This window comes from Vitis riparia, chromosome 12, assembly GCF_004353265.1.
Source record: "Vitis riparia cultivar Riparia Gloire de Montpellier isolate 1030 chromosome 12, EGFV_Vit.rip_1.0, whole genome shotgun sequence".
NCBI lineage: Eukaryota > Viridiplantae > Streptophyta > Magnoliopsida > Vitales > Vitaceae > Vitis > Vitis riparia.
The window spans coordinates 9,061,229-9,076,158 of record NC_048442.1 but is presented as its reverse complement, the minus strand read 5'-3'; the positions used below and the strand labels follow the sequence as shown (position 1 = coordinate 9,076,158).

General features: G+C 34.5%; 2 protein-coding genes across 4 annotated transcripts; both read left to right on the top strand.

Annotated features, from left to right (window-relative positions):
• Positions 1–624: 624 nt before the first annotated feature.
• Positions 625–1,308, top strand: LOC117926947 (14 kDa proline-rich protein DC2.15-like). Its single transcript, XM_034846282.1, has one exon. It carries the CDS (start codon positions 662–664, stop codon positions 1,067–1,069), a length of 408 nt encoding a protein of 135 aa, XP_034702173.1. The 5' UTR covers positions 625–661; the 3' UTR covers positions 1,070–1,308.
• A 1,993-nt stretch (positions 1,309–3,301) lies between these two features.
• Positions 3,302–5,877, top strand: LOC117926482 (putative clathrin assembly protein At1g03050). 3 transcript variants are annotated; one of them, XM_034845579.1, is made up of 3 exons: positions 3,302–3,507; positions 3,868–4,530; positions 4,604–5,877. In XM_034845579.1, exons 2-3 carry the CDS (start codon positions 3,888–3,890, stop codon positions 5,707–5,709), a joined length of 1,749 nt encoding a protein of 582 aa, XP_034701470.1. In that variant the 5' UTR covers positions 3,302–3,507; positions 3,868–3,887; the 3' UTR covers positions 5,710–5,877. The 3 variants fall into 3 exon arrangements, with proteins under 3 accessions (XP_034701470.1, XP_034701471.1, XP_034701469.1); XM_034845580.1 differs by having other exon boundaries at positions 3,302–3,520; XM_034845578.1 differs by having other exon boundaries at positions 3,302–3,536.
• Positions 5,878–14,930: the final 9,053 nt, after the last annotated feature.

Genomic DNA, 14,930 nt, shown 5'->3' with positions numbered 1-14,930 from the left:
TTTAAAGTCAAAGTTCACAAAAATTATTTGTTTGCGGCGAGGGCATTTGTACAGGGGTGGAAAGTATAGCCTTCTAGAACAAGATTTTCATGTTTGGAAAATAAGAAGATTTTGCTTGTTAAATCAAAATAAGTATTAAAAATGTTCAGCACTCCAATGGAATGGATACTTGACTTTGTGCTCTAGAAATTCAGAACTGTTTATATGCTACTGGGTACATACTGCTATAAAATGTAGTACACTTAAAAAGGATTAGGAGACGTCCATACTCTTCGAAGCCCATCCTCCATGGGTGTACTAACTAGAATATGAGGATTGGTACAGTGCAAGCCATAAGCTAGGTCAAATTACTGAATAAAACATTAGATTGACGCAAGAGCAAGAAATTTAGCAATTTGTCAATCCCCACCACAGAAGCAGCCAAAAGTTAGCCTACAATCTGCCTTCGGTGCCAGCTAACGTCCCAAGGCCACACATGGCCACTGCGTAGATTTACTTATATATTTTTTTATTAATTTGTGTGTACCTCAATCGAAAAAATTTCCCCTCCTTGAACTCTATAAAATGTGATCACTCACTCCAATCTCTTCATCCCAAACACTTCTATAGTTGCCACCACATTATTACTATTGCAAAAAAGAGAAAAATTAGGGCTTGGGATATGGCTTCCAAGAGCTCTGCATCAGTGGCTTTCTTCCTTTTAGTTAACCTTCTCTTCTTTGCCATTGTCTCTGCATGTGGCACTTGCCCTAACCCTCCTAAGTCAAAGAACAAGCCCAAGCCAACTCCTAGCCCCAGTCCTGCTAAGGCCACTTGCCCTAAAGATACCCTTAAGTTGGGAGTATGTGCCAATTTGCTTGGCGGGCTGATCGGAGCTGTTGTGGGTACCCCTCCAAAAACCCCATGCTGCTCTCTCATCCAAGGCCTTGCTGATCTCGAGGCTGCTGTTTGCCTTTGCACTGCTATTAAAGCCAATGTTTTGGGCATCAACCTCAATATCCCCCTTTCTCTTAGCTTGCTTCTCAATGTCTGCTCAAAGAAGGTCCCACCTGGTTTCCAGTGTGCCTAAACAAATCACTGTTCCTTCTCCTCTTTCATCCTTTTGCTCGTTCTGCGTGCGTCGCATGAAGTTCTGGTTTAAGATTGGTATAAGTGGTAACTGCTTGTCTCCTTTGTTACAATATAATTGTTTTTGTGCTGGAATAATAGCGAATAAACTTCCTATTCTGTAAACTCAAGTGATCAGTTCCTAAAGTCTACTTACATATGCAACCGCATATATGGGAAATAAAAGATTATTTATGTTTACTGATGTCCGAAGTTCTTTTCATCCTTTCTGCACAAAGTTTCTTCTACTGTCCTTACAGTTGATTGTGTCAATCATATATTATTTTATTTACTTGGAATTCGTGCCTTGTGACATTGCTTCTACTGGAGTGCAGTACAGGTAGATCAACCCTAAAACTACAGTGAAGAAAGTGAAAATTTGAGTTATGGTCGATGCATGCATGCATGACTTTTGATCGATAAGGCATTTCAATACATGTGTGCATGCATAAGGCAAGTGTTGGCCATTACTACTGCAAGCAGAAAATTAATTAATGCATCATTTGCTTCACACTGATTAATTAATTAGAATTTTCTTACTTTTCAAAGAAAATTTTTGCAATTAATAGAAGACAGAGTGCTAACCAAAATTTATGTATCTATGTTTATTATTATTCTTGGATGGGGAATATATATAAGCCTAAAATAGACCAAGATTGTAAGTATTTCCTAAAAGGCAATAAAATAACTAGGAAATAGTAATCCAATAAATTTCATCAAGATCAAATCCAATAAGTATTTTTTGGTCGATCGTACCATGCATTAAAAAGATTCTTGAATTGCAACAGCCTACATCTTTCCAGGGAATATGACGATGATATAGTTGGGCTTCATCATTCTAGTGTTGAATTAATTTCAAAAATGGCCAACCAAGAGCATGGTCGGGATCATGGAGTGTGTAGACGAGGTATGCCCCATGTACACCGCAACATCCATCAGCCATTCAAGATATGTGCTTTATTCATGTATTTGTTTGAGCAATTTCCTCTAGATAATGTCGCAAATCTCATGGAATATCAAAAATTTCTTGAGCTTGGATGAGGAAGACTTCGGTTTGCCTGTCTTGGAAACTCTGGTAAAAAAAACTCCAACATGAAAAAAACAAAAATTCTCTTGAAAATTAACCAATTGATATCCTTTCTCTCCTATCATCTTTCATTTACCATGAGATTGTTCCAACAACAAATTACCATAATTTTGACCTATCAAAACTAATTATTTCAAATCTAAAGTATAGTTTGGATACATTTCTTTGTTTTTATTTCTAAAAGCCGATGATAATAATAACCAATTATTTGGAAAAAAAAAAACCCCTTGAGGTGTTTGGAGGATGTTACTTGGTTGTCGTGCATGGAATACTGGAAATTAAGTACATTTAAAATAGTAAATTTATGAGAACCAAGTAAATATAGATATAGATATAGATATTTTCTACTAACATCTCTTGGAGCTGCAAAATCTTTCTTATCCTTTATAAATCATTTTGCCTTAAGAAGTTTAGATTAAGTACAAAGAAATTCATGTTAACGAAAATGTATCTTAACTTAAGGTTTCGTATATTAAATTGATGGTAATAGGATAGTATTTTTTATTCTTTTTTCCCAAATACTTTGAAAAATAAATAAATATATAAATAAATAAAAAGTTCAAATTTCATACTCCAAGACCCATGAAGAGCATGATGATCATTTTACATCTCAAATTTTAAACTTTAAACTTCAAGTTTGAGGTGTGAAATGATCACCATGCCCTTGACGTACTATTAGAAAACTTTAAAAAGTGAATTTAGACATGTTATCTTCGATTTAAAGTTTTTTTATTTATATAAAGAAAATATTATTTTTTATTTATGTTTGTTTAAAATTGAAATAAAAATATTCTTAATTATTAGAAATTAGGGAGGAGGTGATTAGTTTATTTTGAAGTACTTCTTTAAAGAATTTATTAGAGGCTCTTGGACCTTTGAAGACCTTTGAAATGGTAAAAGGGTGTTGAAACTTGAAACTACACCCCTCCAATCAATTCAAATAAAATGGATGGCATCAACATGAAATGTGACAAGTGGCTCATCCCCTTTCACTAGGTTTCCTTAATTCCATGCTACAATAAAGGGTATTGTATGGTTGGTTGACTCCTTTGAAAAATCAATAGAAAGACAAAACAAAAAGGAAGAGAGGAGAAGAGGGGAAGAGAGAGAGAAAGAGCGGCAAACACGAAAAAACTAGCTGTCTTTCTTCTCTTCTAATTATTTCCTCTCAATAATAATTAATATACCCACTTCTTTTTTATTAGTCGTGGTGAGAGAGAGATCTCCAAACATTGGTGGAAGAAGAAGATAATTCAATACCTACGTGTGTGTCTCACAAAACTATTTGGAACACTCACCTTGAAGATTGAATTGTACGTGCCCAAGGTGATTTGGAAGACTGGTGGGGTCTTCTTCACTTTTTCCTTCCTGCATTTCTTTCTTTCTATTCATGCAACTTTGAATACATATTTTCAATGTTGGGATGAAAAATAGAGATAGAAAATTGATTTTGTTTTGGTATGATATTGTTATTAGCTTTCATTCTCATTCCGGAAAATGTGTATTGAAGATAGGATGATTTTTTTATCAAAATAGTTGAATGGCTCCGAATAAAAAGGGAAGAAAACTATCATGTTCCATCATCAAAGACTGGGATTGTTTCCTGGTCAATCTTCTACATGCATGCTTGATAATTTATAACAGATTTGTACTGAATTCTGAGGTTGACACAGATTTTTAGTCTCACATCTCCATGGCGCCGAGCAAGATCAGAAGAGCTCTTGGAGCAGTGAAGGACCAGACCAGCATAGGCCTAGCAAAAGTTGGCAGCAGCAACTCCCTAGCCGATCTCGATGTGGCCATTGTGAAGGCTACCAGGCATGAAGAGTACCCTGCGGAGGAGAGGCATATCCGGGAGATCCTCAGCTTGACCTGCTACTCCCGTGCCTTCGTCAGTGCCTGCGTAAATACCCTCGCCAGGCGCCTCAACAAGACCAAGAACTGGACAGTCGCCCTGAAGACCCTCATGTTGATTCATCGTCTGCTCGCCGATGGAGACCCCTCGTATGAGCAGGAGATCTTCTTCTCCACAAGGCGCGGCACTCGCATCCTCAACATGTCTGATTTTCGCGACCACAGCTCGCAGTCTAACTCATGGGACTACTCTGCCTTCGTGCGCACCTATGCGCTCTACCTCGACGAGCGGCTTGAGTTCCGTATGCAAGGGAAGAGGGGGAAGCGCAGCGCATTTGAATACGAAGAAGATGAGGAGGAGGGCAGTGCAGCTGTCCAGGCAAGGAACACTCCCGTCTGTGACATGAAAACGGTTGACATATTTTCCAGGATTAACCACTTGCAGCAGCTGCTGGAGCGATTCCTAGCTTGCAGGCCAACAGGTAGGTAACTTTCCCAGTTCTCCCAAAAAACTATTTATAATTCATTCACACTAACCCCTTGTAAATGATACAGGTGAGGCAAAGAGCAATCGTGTTGTGCTTGTTGCTCTCTACCCAATCGTAAAAGAAAGTTTTCAGATATACTACGACATAACAGAAATAATGGGTATACTGATTGAACGGTTCATGGAGCTTGAAGTCCAGGACTGTGTTAAGGTCCATGAGATCTTCTACCGGGTCTTAAAGCAATTCGATGAGCTCGACTCTTTCTACACCTGGTGCAGGAGTACTGGAATAGCACGCTCGTCGGAGTATCCAGAAGTAGAGAAAATTGCACTGAAGAAGCTTGATCTCATGGATGAGTTTATCCGTGACAAGGCGGCCCTTGCCCAAAGCAGGAAGAATAGGATTGTTGGACCGGAGGAACCCGTGGTGGAAGCCAAAGAGCCAGAACCCGTTGAAGAAAACATTAATGCAATAAAAGCACTACCAGCGCCCGAGGGCTGGGAAGTCCCGGTGGAGGAAGAAAAGGAGGAGCCCAAGGAAGAGGAGAAGAAGGAGAAGAAGGAGATTAATGTCCAAGAAGAAGGCGACCTTTTGAACCTGGGAGACGATGCAGTGACGACTCAAGAACACGGAAGCCAACTGGCCTTAGCATTATTCGATGGAGGTGCAGTAGCAAATCCAGCGGCTCCAGCCTGGGAAGCCTTCACAACCGACGATGCAGCAGATTGGGAAACAGCCCTGGTCCAATCCGCAAGCGGTTTGTCTCAGCAGAAGACCAACTTAGGCGGCGGTTTCGACATGTTGTTGCTGGACGGCATGTATCAGCAAGCAACAATGGCGCAAGCGACAACGGGAGGAACGTTTGGAGCCAGCGGAAGCGCTAGCAGCGTGGCCTTTGGATCGATTGGAAGGCCTGCGATGCTGGCGTTGCCGGCCCCTCCAACATCCAATGATGGGGCATCAACAAGAAGCGTAGACCCGTTTGCAGCATCACTGGCAGTGGCACCACCGACGTATGTTCAGATGTCGGAGATGGAGAAGAAGCAGAAGCTGTTGATGGAGGAGCAGTTTCTGTGGCAACAGTATGCAAGGGATGGGATGCCAGGACATCTTGGAATTCCAAAGTTTCAAGGAAGTCCGTACAACAATGGAGGATACACACACAGCTATTGAAGAGGAATTTGGGTCAATTATAATTCATTTTTGCCATAATGTCCATGCTTTTGGTAGGGGAGAACTGTATAAGTCCGTCTCCATAGATGATATTGTAATTAATAGTTCGAGGCTTGCTGGCTAGCTTCCATTGATCTCAAAACTTAATGATCATCATCGCCTTCTTAATTTTTTTCTTTTTTATTATATTTTTATCCTAATTTTAGGCAAAAAAAAAAAAAAAAAAAGAGAAAGTGTTATAATTGTAGTCATGAATGTCACCACATTAATGTTAATTAAGTATTATTTATGATTTCCATTAATACTCATTAATGAAAACCATTAATGTTATTTATGAGTTTCATTAATATTCATTAATGGAGATATTAATGGAAACCATTTGGAAAGCCTATAAAAGGGCTTCCCATCTCCTGTAATATACATCCCGAAAAAAGAAAGAAATTCTCTTCCTCTCATTCTCTCTATTTTTCATTCTCTCAACTTTCTCAACTCTCTTCTCTGATTTCTTCTTCCCTATTATATATCAAAGTAAGATATATTTCATCTTTACTACTTTGATTGGCATTGTATTTGTCCTTGTTTTACAACACGTTATTAGCACGAATTGCTCTGAAGGTAATTCTCGTATCTTAAACTTGAAGTTATTTATATAGAATAAAATTTTACATATTTATATTATTGTTGATTTGTTTTATTACATATTCTTAAAAATTATAAACAAATTATTTGATTCTGTTTATAATCAAAGTTATACCAATACTATCAATTTATTATAATTGATTCTAATAATGTTGTTTTGTCATATATTTGAAATTATTTGACAATGTCAAATCTCACAAAACTCAAATTTGTGGCATTGGACATTTCGAGAAAGAACTCTCTATCTTGGATCCTTGATGTTGAAATACATCTTGATGCAATAATCTTGGAGTTATGATTAAAGAAGGAAATCAAGCATCCCTGCAGGATCGCACAAAAACACTGATTTTCCTTCGTCATCATCTTCATGAAGGTTTAAAAAAAAAAAAGCTTTTGATGAAAAATCACTAGTCTCATCCAATTAGATTTGAATCATTCCTTGAAGTGAATGCAATATTGTCTCAAATTCGTGGACGCGGATGAGAACGTGGTTGTGGTCGTGGAAGAAATCCCCGAAACCATGGTTCTTATAATAATAATTCTCAGAAAATGAAAGCCTCATTACACCACCAAAAGTGGAACAATGCGAAATGAAACAATACTGAGGCAAAACAAGAAAATGGGAAGTGTTTACAAGATAAACCTCCTAAGAACCATGAGAATAATTGTTATAGATGTGGTATGAAGGGGCATTGGTCACGTACCTGTCGTACGCCCAAACATTTGGTCGACCTTTACTAAGCATCAATAAAAGCAAAAGGAAAATAGATAGAGATGAACTTTACCGATGGTGATGGAGTAGACCTAACCTACTATGACATTGATTTCTTTGGAGGTCCCAATGAAAAAACAGGCCATTTGATAAATGATGAGAAAATTAACATTAATTGATGTTACTTTATATATGAAATAATATATTATTATGTCTTATATTTACATTTGATTTTCTGTTGTTATTTACATTATACCTTGTTTTTTTAGTTATATTTAAAATTCATGTGTTATTTGGTCTCAAGATGAATGAGGATGATGTATGTCTCACAGACTGTGCAACCACGCACACAATTCTTCTAGATAAAAGATATTTCCTCGAATTGACATTAATAAAAACTAATGTAAGTACCATATCTGGTACTACAAACTTAGTTGAAGGCTCTGGAAGAGCAAACATAACGTTGCCAAATGGAACTAGATTCCATATAAATGACGCTTTATATTCTAACAAATCCATAAGAAATTTGCTCGGTTTTAAAGATATCCGCAGAAATGGATATCATATTGAAACTATGAATGAAGATAATGTAGAATATCTTTACATTACTTCCATTATAACTAGCCAGAAGCTTATAATGGAAAAACTCCTGGCTTTCTCCTCTAGGTTGTATCATACAACTATAAAGCCTATTGAATCATATGTTGTCCTAAACTAGAAGGTCAATGACCCAAAAGTTTTTGTCCTTTGGCATGACAGGCTAGGTCACCCAGGGTCTTCAATGATACGTCGAATAATCGAACACTCACATGGGCATCCACTAAAGAACCAGAAGATTCTTTCGCCGAATGAATACTTATGTGCTGCCTGCTCACAAGGTAAATTGATAATCAGACCATCTTTTACTAAAGTCATACATAAGTCACCAGTCTTTTTAGAAAGAATACATGGGGACATATGTGGGCCTATCCATCCACCATGTGGACTATTCCGTTATTTTATGATCTTAATAGATGCTTCTACTAGGTGGTCACATGTTTGTCTCCTTTCTACACGTAACGTTGCCTTTGCTAGACTCCTTGCACAAATAATCAGATTACGAGCACAATTTCCAGATTATCCAATTAAGACAATACATCTTGATAATGCTGGCAAATTTACTTCTCAAACATCCATTGACTATTGCATGTCAGTAGGGATTGAGCATCCTGTTGCTCATACTCATACCCAAATGGTTTAACAGAATCCTTCATCAAACGCCTCCAATTAATAACTCGACCATTACTAATGAAAACCAAATTACCTACTTCCACCTGGGGACATGCTATTATGCATGCTGCAGCTTTAGTCCGTATACGACCTACAACTTACCATGAATACTCCCCTTCACAACTTGTGCTTGGAAAACAACCAAATATCTCTCACTTACGAATCTTTGGTTGTGCAGTATATGTACCAATTGCACCTACACAACGCACTAAAATGGGTCCCCAACGAAGACTTGGGATTTATGTAGGTTTTGATTCTCCATCTATCATAAGATATCTTGATCCTTTGACAGGCGATGTTTTTACAGCCCGCTTTGCGAATTGTCATTTTAATGAGAGTGTTTTCCTGTCATCAAGGGAGAAAAGTCGATTCTTGAAGAACGACGAGAAATTAGTTGGAAGGCATCTACTATGACCCATCTTGATCCTCGTACAAATCAAGGTGAACTAGAAGTTCAAATGATCATTCATTTGCAAAATCTCGCAAATCAATCACCAGATGCATTCATTGATACAAAGAAAGTGACAGTCACATATCCCAGCTGCAAATACTCCAGCACGGATTGATGTCCCTGTAGGACAGTTAACAAATGAATCTAAGATATGCCTGAAGCGTGGTAGACCTGTCGGCTCAAAGGATGTAACTCCCCGGAAGAGGAGAACCCAAGAAAAACTTGACACTCTAGAAGAGGCCATCAAAATGACTGATCAGTTTAAAATTGATAAATCTATAGCCCTAGAAGAGGCACAAATAATGCAAAAAGCCCCTAAAGAGACACATATTGAACAAGAAGCCCCCGAAGAGGCACATATTGAACAAGAAGCCCCTAAAGAGGCATAGGTACCTGAAAATTGTGAGATCTCAGTAAGTTATGTACACACGGGAGAAAAATGGGATCGAAATAATATTGTTATTAACAATATTTTTGCTTTCCAAGTGGCCTTTGAAGTCATAAGAAATGATGAAGATCCCGAACCACGAAATGTGGAAGAATGTCGACATAGAAATGATTGGCCAAAATGGAAAGAAGCTATACAAGCAGAGTTAAACTCATTAACAAAATGAGAAGTTTTTGGACCTGCGGTCCAAACACTTGAAGATGTAAAACCTGTTGGTTACAAATGGGTATTTGTACGAAAGCGCAATGAAAATAATGAGATCATAAGATATAAAGCGTGATTAGTAGCACAAAGTTTCTCGTAGAGACCTGGTATTGACTACGAGGAAACATATTCTCCCGTCATAGACGCAATCACATTTCGTTTCTTAATTAGTTTAGCAGTCTCAGAAGGACTGGATATGCATCTCATGGATGTTATTACAGCATATTTATACGAATCCATAGATAATGATATATACATGAAAATCCCTTAAGGATTTAAATTGTTTGAAGCAAATAGTACAAAGCCTCGTAGCATGTACTCAATCAAGTTACAACGATCCTTGTATGGATTAAAGCAATCTGGACGCATGTGATACAATCGCCTTAGTGAATACTTGCTAAAAGAAGGGTATGTGAATAACCCTATATGCCCATGCATCTTCATTAAGAAATCAGAAACCAGATTTGCAATTATTGCAGTGTATGTTGATGACTTAAATCTTGTTGGAACTCCTGAAAAGCTCACAAGAACAACAAATTACTTGAAAAAGGAATTTGAGATGAAAGATCTTAGAAAAACAAAATTTTGTCTCGGCCTGCAGATCGAGCATTTTTCAAATGATGTTTTAGTACACCAATCAACATACATTAAGAAAGTTTTGAAGCGTTTTTATACGGATAAAGCGTATCCTTTAAGTTCTCCAATAGTTGTCTGATCACTTGATGTGAAAAAGGACCCATTTTGTCCTTGCGAAAAAAATGAAGGTTACTTGGTCCTGAAGTACCATATCTTAATGTTATTGGTGCACTTATGTATCTTGCCAATTGTACACGTCCAAACATTGCTTTTTCTTTCAATTTATTAGCAAGATACAGTTCCGCTCCAACTCGAAGACATTGGAATGGTATTAAACATATATTGCGTTATCTTCACGGAACTACTGATATGGATTTATTTTACTCAAGGGAATCAAAGCAACAATTGCTTGGATATGCAGATGCAGGATATCTTTCAGATCTACAAAAAGGTAGGTCACAAACAGGGTATGTGTTTAATTGCAATGGTACTGCTATTTCATGGAGATTTGTCAAACAAACAATGGTGGCTACATCATCAAATCATTCAGAAATACTAGCAATTCATGAACCAAGTCGCGAATGTATATGGCTAAGATCTATGATCCAACATATTCGGGAATCATGTGGACTCTCTCCTCTATCAAAGGTGACCCGACAATATTATTTGAAGATAATGTTGCATGCATTGCACAAATAACAGGGGGTTATATTAAAGGAGATAGAACTAAACACATTTCACCAAAATTCTTTTATACACATGAACTCTAGAAGAGTGGTGAAATTGATGTGCAACAAATACGCTTTAGTGATAATCTAGCATATTTATTCACAAAATCATTGTCAACCTCAACATTCAAGAAGTTAATACACATGATTAGAATGCGTTAACTCAAGCATATCGACATGAGGGGGAGTATGCTTGTAAAGGGTGTTAGTGTACTGTACTCTTTTTTCCTTCGTCCAGGTTTTACCCTACTAGGTTTTACTGGCAAGGTTTTTAACAAGGCAGTCCTAATATACCAAGAAAAGAATGTTGTAGTCTTTTTCCTTCGCTAGGTTTTTCCTGTAGGGTTTTTTACTAGCAAGGTTTTAATGAGGCATATTCTTTCAATGTGGTGGACATTCAAGGGGGAGTGTTATAATTGTAGTAATGAATGCCACCACATTAATGTTAATTAAGTATTATTTATGATTTCCATTAATACTTATTAATGGAAACCATTAATGTTATTTATGAGTTTCATTAATATTCATTAATGGGGATATTAATGGAAGCCATTTGGAAAGCCTATAAAAGGGCTTCCCGTCTCCTGTAATATACATCCCGAAAAAAGAAAGAAATTCTCCTTCTCTCATTCTCTCTGTTTTTCATTCTCTCAACTTTCTCAACTCTCCTCTCTGATTTCTTCTTCCCTATTATATATCAAAGTAAGATATATTTCATCTTTACTACTTTGATTCGTATTGTATTTGTCCTTGTTTTACAACAGAAAGAATTTAATTAAGGTAGTGTTTGTTTTTTTTTTTTTGCTTTTTACTGAAAGCAATTTGTTTTCAGAATTTAGGTTGATTGTTTTTCTACTTTTTCATTACTTATTATAAACTTTTTACTAAATAGAAAAAGTCAAAATATGCAACTTTTTCTAAATAGAAAAATAATATATTGATTTTTTACTTTTTAATACTTAATAAAAATAAAATACTATAAAAATAAATAACATAATATTTAACACTATTAAATATTAAAGTTCTATTTATAATTAAGTAATAAATAAACACCACCTAAGACTCCACAAGATAGATGCCAATTATAGTCAACACAACGTTCAAGAAAATATTTCAAAATAAAATAAAAAATACTGCCAAAAAATTCCTAAACATATAGCATTACTCTAATTTTATAGTCAATAATGTTTTTAGGTTCATAACTAAACTTTTAGTACGATGACAAGGGCAACTCGATTTTAAGCTTGAAGTAGTGATTTGTTCTGAATAATTAGCATTGAGCCTAAAATAAGGCACAAGTTACGTGGCATGAACGTGCCTTCTCCTTTACAACTAGTGACTAATTTGTCGTGACGTGGGATTTTTTATTTTTTTTTCTTTGTTACATTTATGTATATTAGAATGATTATATATAGTGTTGAATTTGAATAACAAAATGTAATATCGAATGTAACTTAGGCCTATTTGGGAAATGCTTTTAGGAACTGCTTCTGTTTTTTAGAACCAAAAAAAAAAACACTAAAACATATTTGATAAGGAATGGTATTCATGTTCTCTGTGTTTTCCTTATTTTCAAAATCTTATTTTCTAATAACAATTTGAAGGTATCTTTACATGCTTTTTGCACTATTTAGAAGAAAAAAAAAGGGTTATTTTTTTGTACATTTAAAAGGGTATTCTCTATGTTCTTGTGTCTCTCCTTATCAACTTGATGTTGTTACATCTGATTACGGGTAAGAACCCTCTAAAATCAAACCTCTAATTCATTGGATTTGAGAGCAGAGTAAGAGCAAATTTGGAACCTTTCACATGGAATTTGCCTCCCATTTGTGTGTGATAAACAATATCGAAAAAAAAATGGTAAAGGGTTGTCTCCTTAATCTACTAATTTTATGGGCTAGGGATTTGGAGGAAGTTATTGTACCCAAAAACCCAACTTCAATGTGATTTGGAAGCATAAGAAAAAAAAATGCATTTACAATGCCAATCCAAAGATAGGAAGGGGAAAAAGACTCGTTGGAATACTAAAAAAGGATTAAGAAATGGGCACCTTGATCCTTGTATTGGGTGTGTCATATGGTGAGATTGATGATATGCAGAAACTAGCTTGAAGAAGACTTTTCTTTTCTTTCACATACCTTTCATGTATTATTTTTAATTGAATGAGTTGTTCTTTTTGCTATCATGATTTGCATTTTAGGCTAACTAACAATTGAAGTGTAAACAAATTATTATAAAAATAAAATAAAATTATGCAAGTAATTTAAAAAATGAATATAATATTTTTAGTTTAATGAAGTGTAAATTTAAAATTTATTTATATTTACAATGTCAGTCCAAGAAAACATTCAATTTGAAAAAGAGTTTCAAAATAAATTTTTTTTTTCATTTATTCTATAAAATTATTTTTATCAATTCAACCAAACATGTTTATTAATTTTTTTAAATTCAGTTTTTAAACGCAATTTTGTTTTTCAAAACACCAACTATTCTTAAAAATTATTCTTAAAAACTGTTTTTCAAAACTGCTTTCAAAAACACTTCCTAATATTGGGTATATGATTGTAGTTAAATTTGTTAATAGGTCCAAGTGTTAATGGACTTGGCAGAAGAAACAAACTAATCCACATATTAAATATGCTAATATTAGGTTTGTTTAAAATAATATCATGCAATAGTGATATCAACAAAAATAATCAATAGTTGATCCATTGTAGGAATTGTCAACTATGATGCATGGTTTCTATGTTTTGTTCTTCTGTGTTTGTGAGTTTGGAGTTGGGGTTGTTATTGAGAAAATATAAATACTAAATATTAGAGGCAAAAAGAAAAAAAAAAAAAAAAAAAAAAAAACAATTGTGTGTAATGAAAAGAGGATTTAGTCTAAAAAAATTCTAACATTTTCTCAACAACCAAACATAAATGAAAAACCTAATTACAACTTAATTACTAATTTTCTAACTTATTACCTAATTAGTCATTATAAATTTTTTTATTATAATTTTTTTTTATTTTGCGATCTCAGGAAATATGTTAAAATTATAATTTTTCTTTTGAATTATTAGTTTTTAATTATATAAATAGCAATGTAACAAATTTTGGTATTTTAGAATGTGAAAAATATATTAAACCACTATTTTTTCAAATTATTGCAATTATATAAAATAAGAAAATTGATTTATCTAGTGCATAACATCATTAAAATATTAATAAAAAAAATAAACATTAATAGAAACATACAATTTGATATTTAATATCATTAAATTTTATTTATATTTAAGTTAAATTAAGTTATGTTTACATTAAGAAAAAAAAACCGTAAAACTTTCGAAAGTGTCATTGATACATTTCTTGACACCTAAAAAGCGTAATTATTGCCTTTTGTTTCTTATAGGGTACCTTATCATTTCAATTTTCCCATAAGACTTCTGTTTTACGGCATGTTTTCTCGTAATGCTTTTATTTTACTGCATGTTTGCCAAAGCCAATAATGTAAATCAAACATATATATTATTTCTAATGGTGCTAAAGTAACTGAAATAGAGTGATGTAATTTTTTAATTTCACCCATCCGGCATTAATTACCTAATCATAATTTAACAAATCACCTTACCCCTATTGAATATTTTATACAAATTTACTTTTTATCAATATTTTGAAAATTGGACTATACCTATTGGTCCAACTCTCGATCGATGGTCTTTCCGGTCTATTACCTGTTCAACTCTCAATCGGTGGTCTTTCCGGTCTAGTTCTTCAATGATTCAAAGCTCACTCCCTTCATAACTCTTTTTTTTTTTTTTTATGTTTTTGTAGAAGGACCATTTGTTTGTGGATTCTCATGCAAAGCTTTTGTAGATGGTTTCCGGGCATTCCTTTATCATTTTGTCCAAAAAGAGTTCCTCTAATTCTAAGAATTGGGTTTAGATTGTTTGTACTTGAACCACAGACCATAGGTTCAAGATTGAACCACAGACCATAGGTTCAAGAAAAGTAAGTGTTAAAAAAAAAAAAACAACACAAAACAAAAAACAAATAAATTACATATATTATTTCAAAAAATAATATATATATATATATATATATATATATATATATATATATATATATATATATATATATGATTACATAATATGATTTTTCTTTCATTTTTAAACATTTTCATATTTAAAAAGTATACATATTTTATTTAAT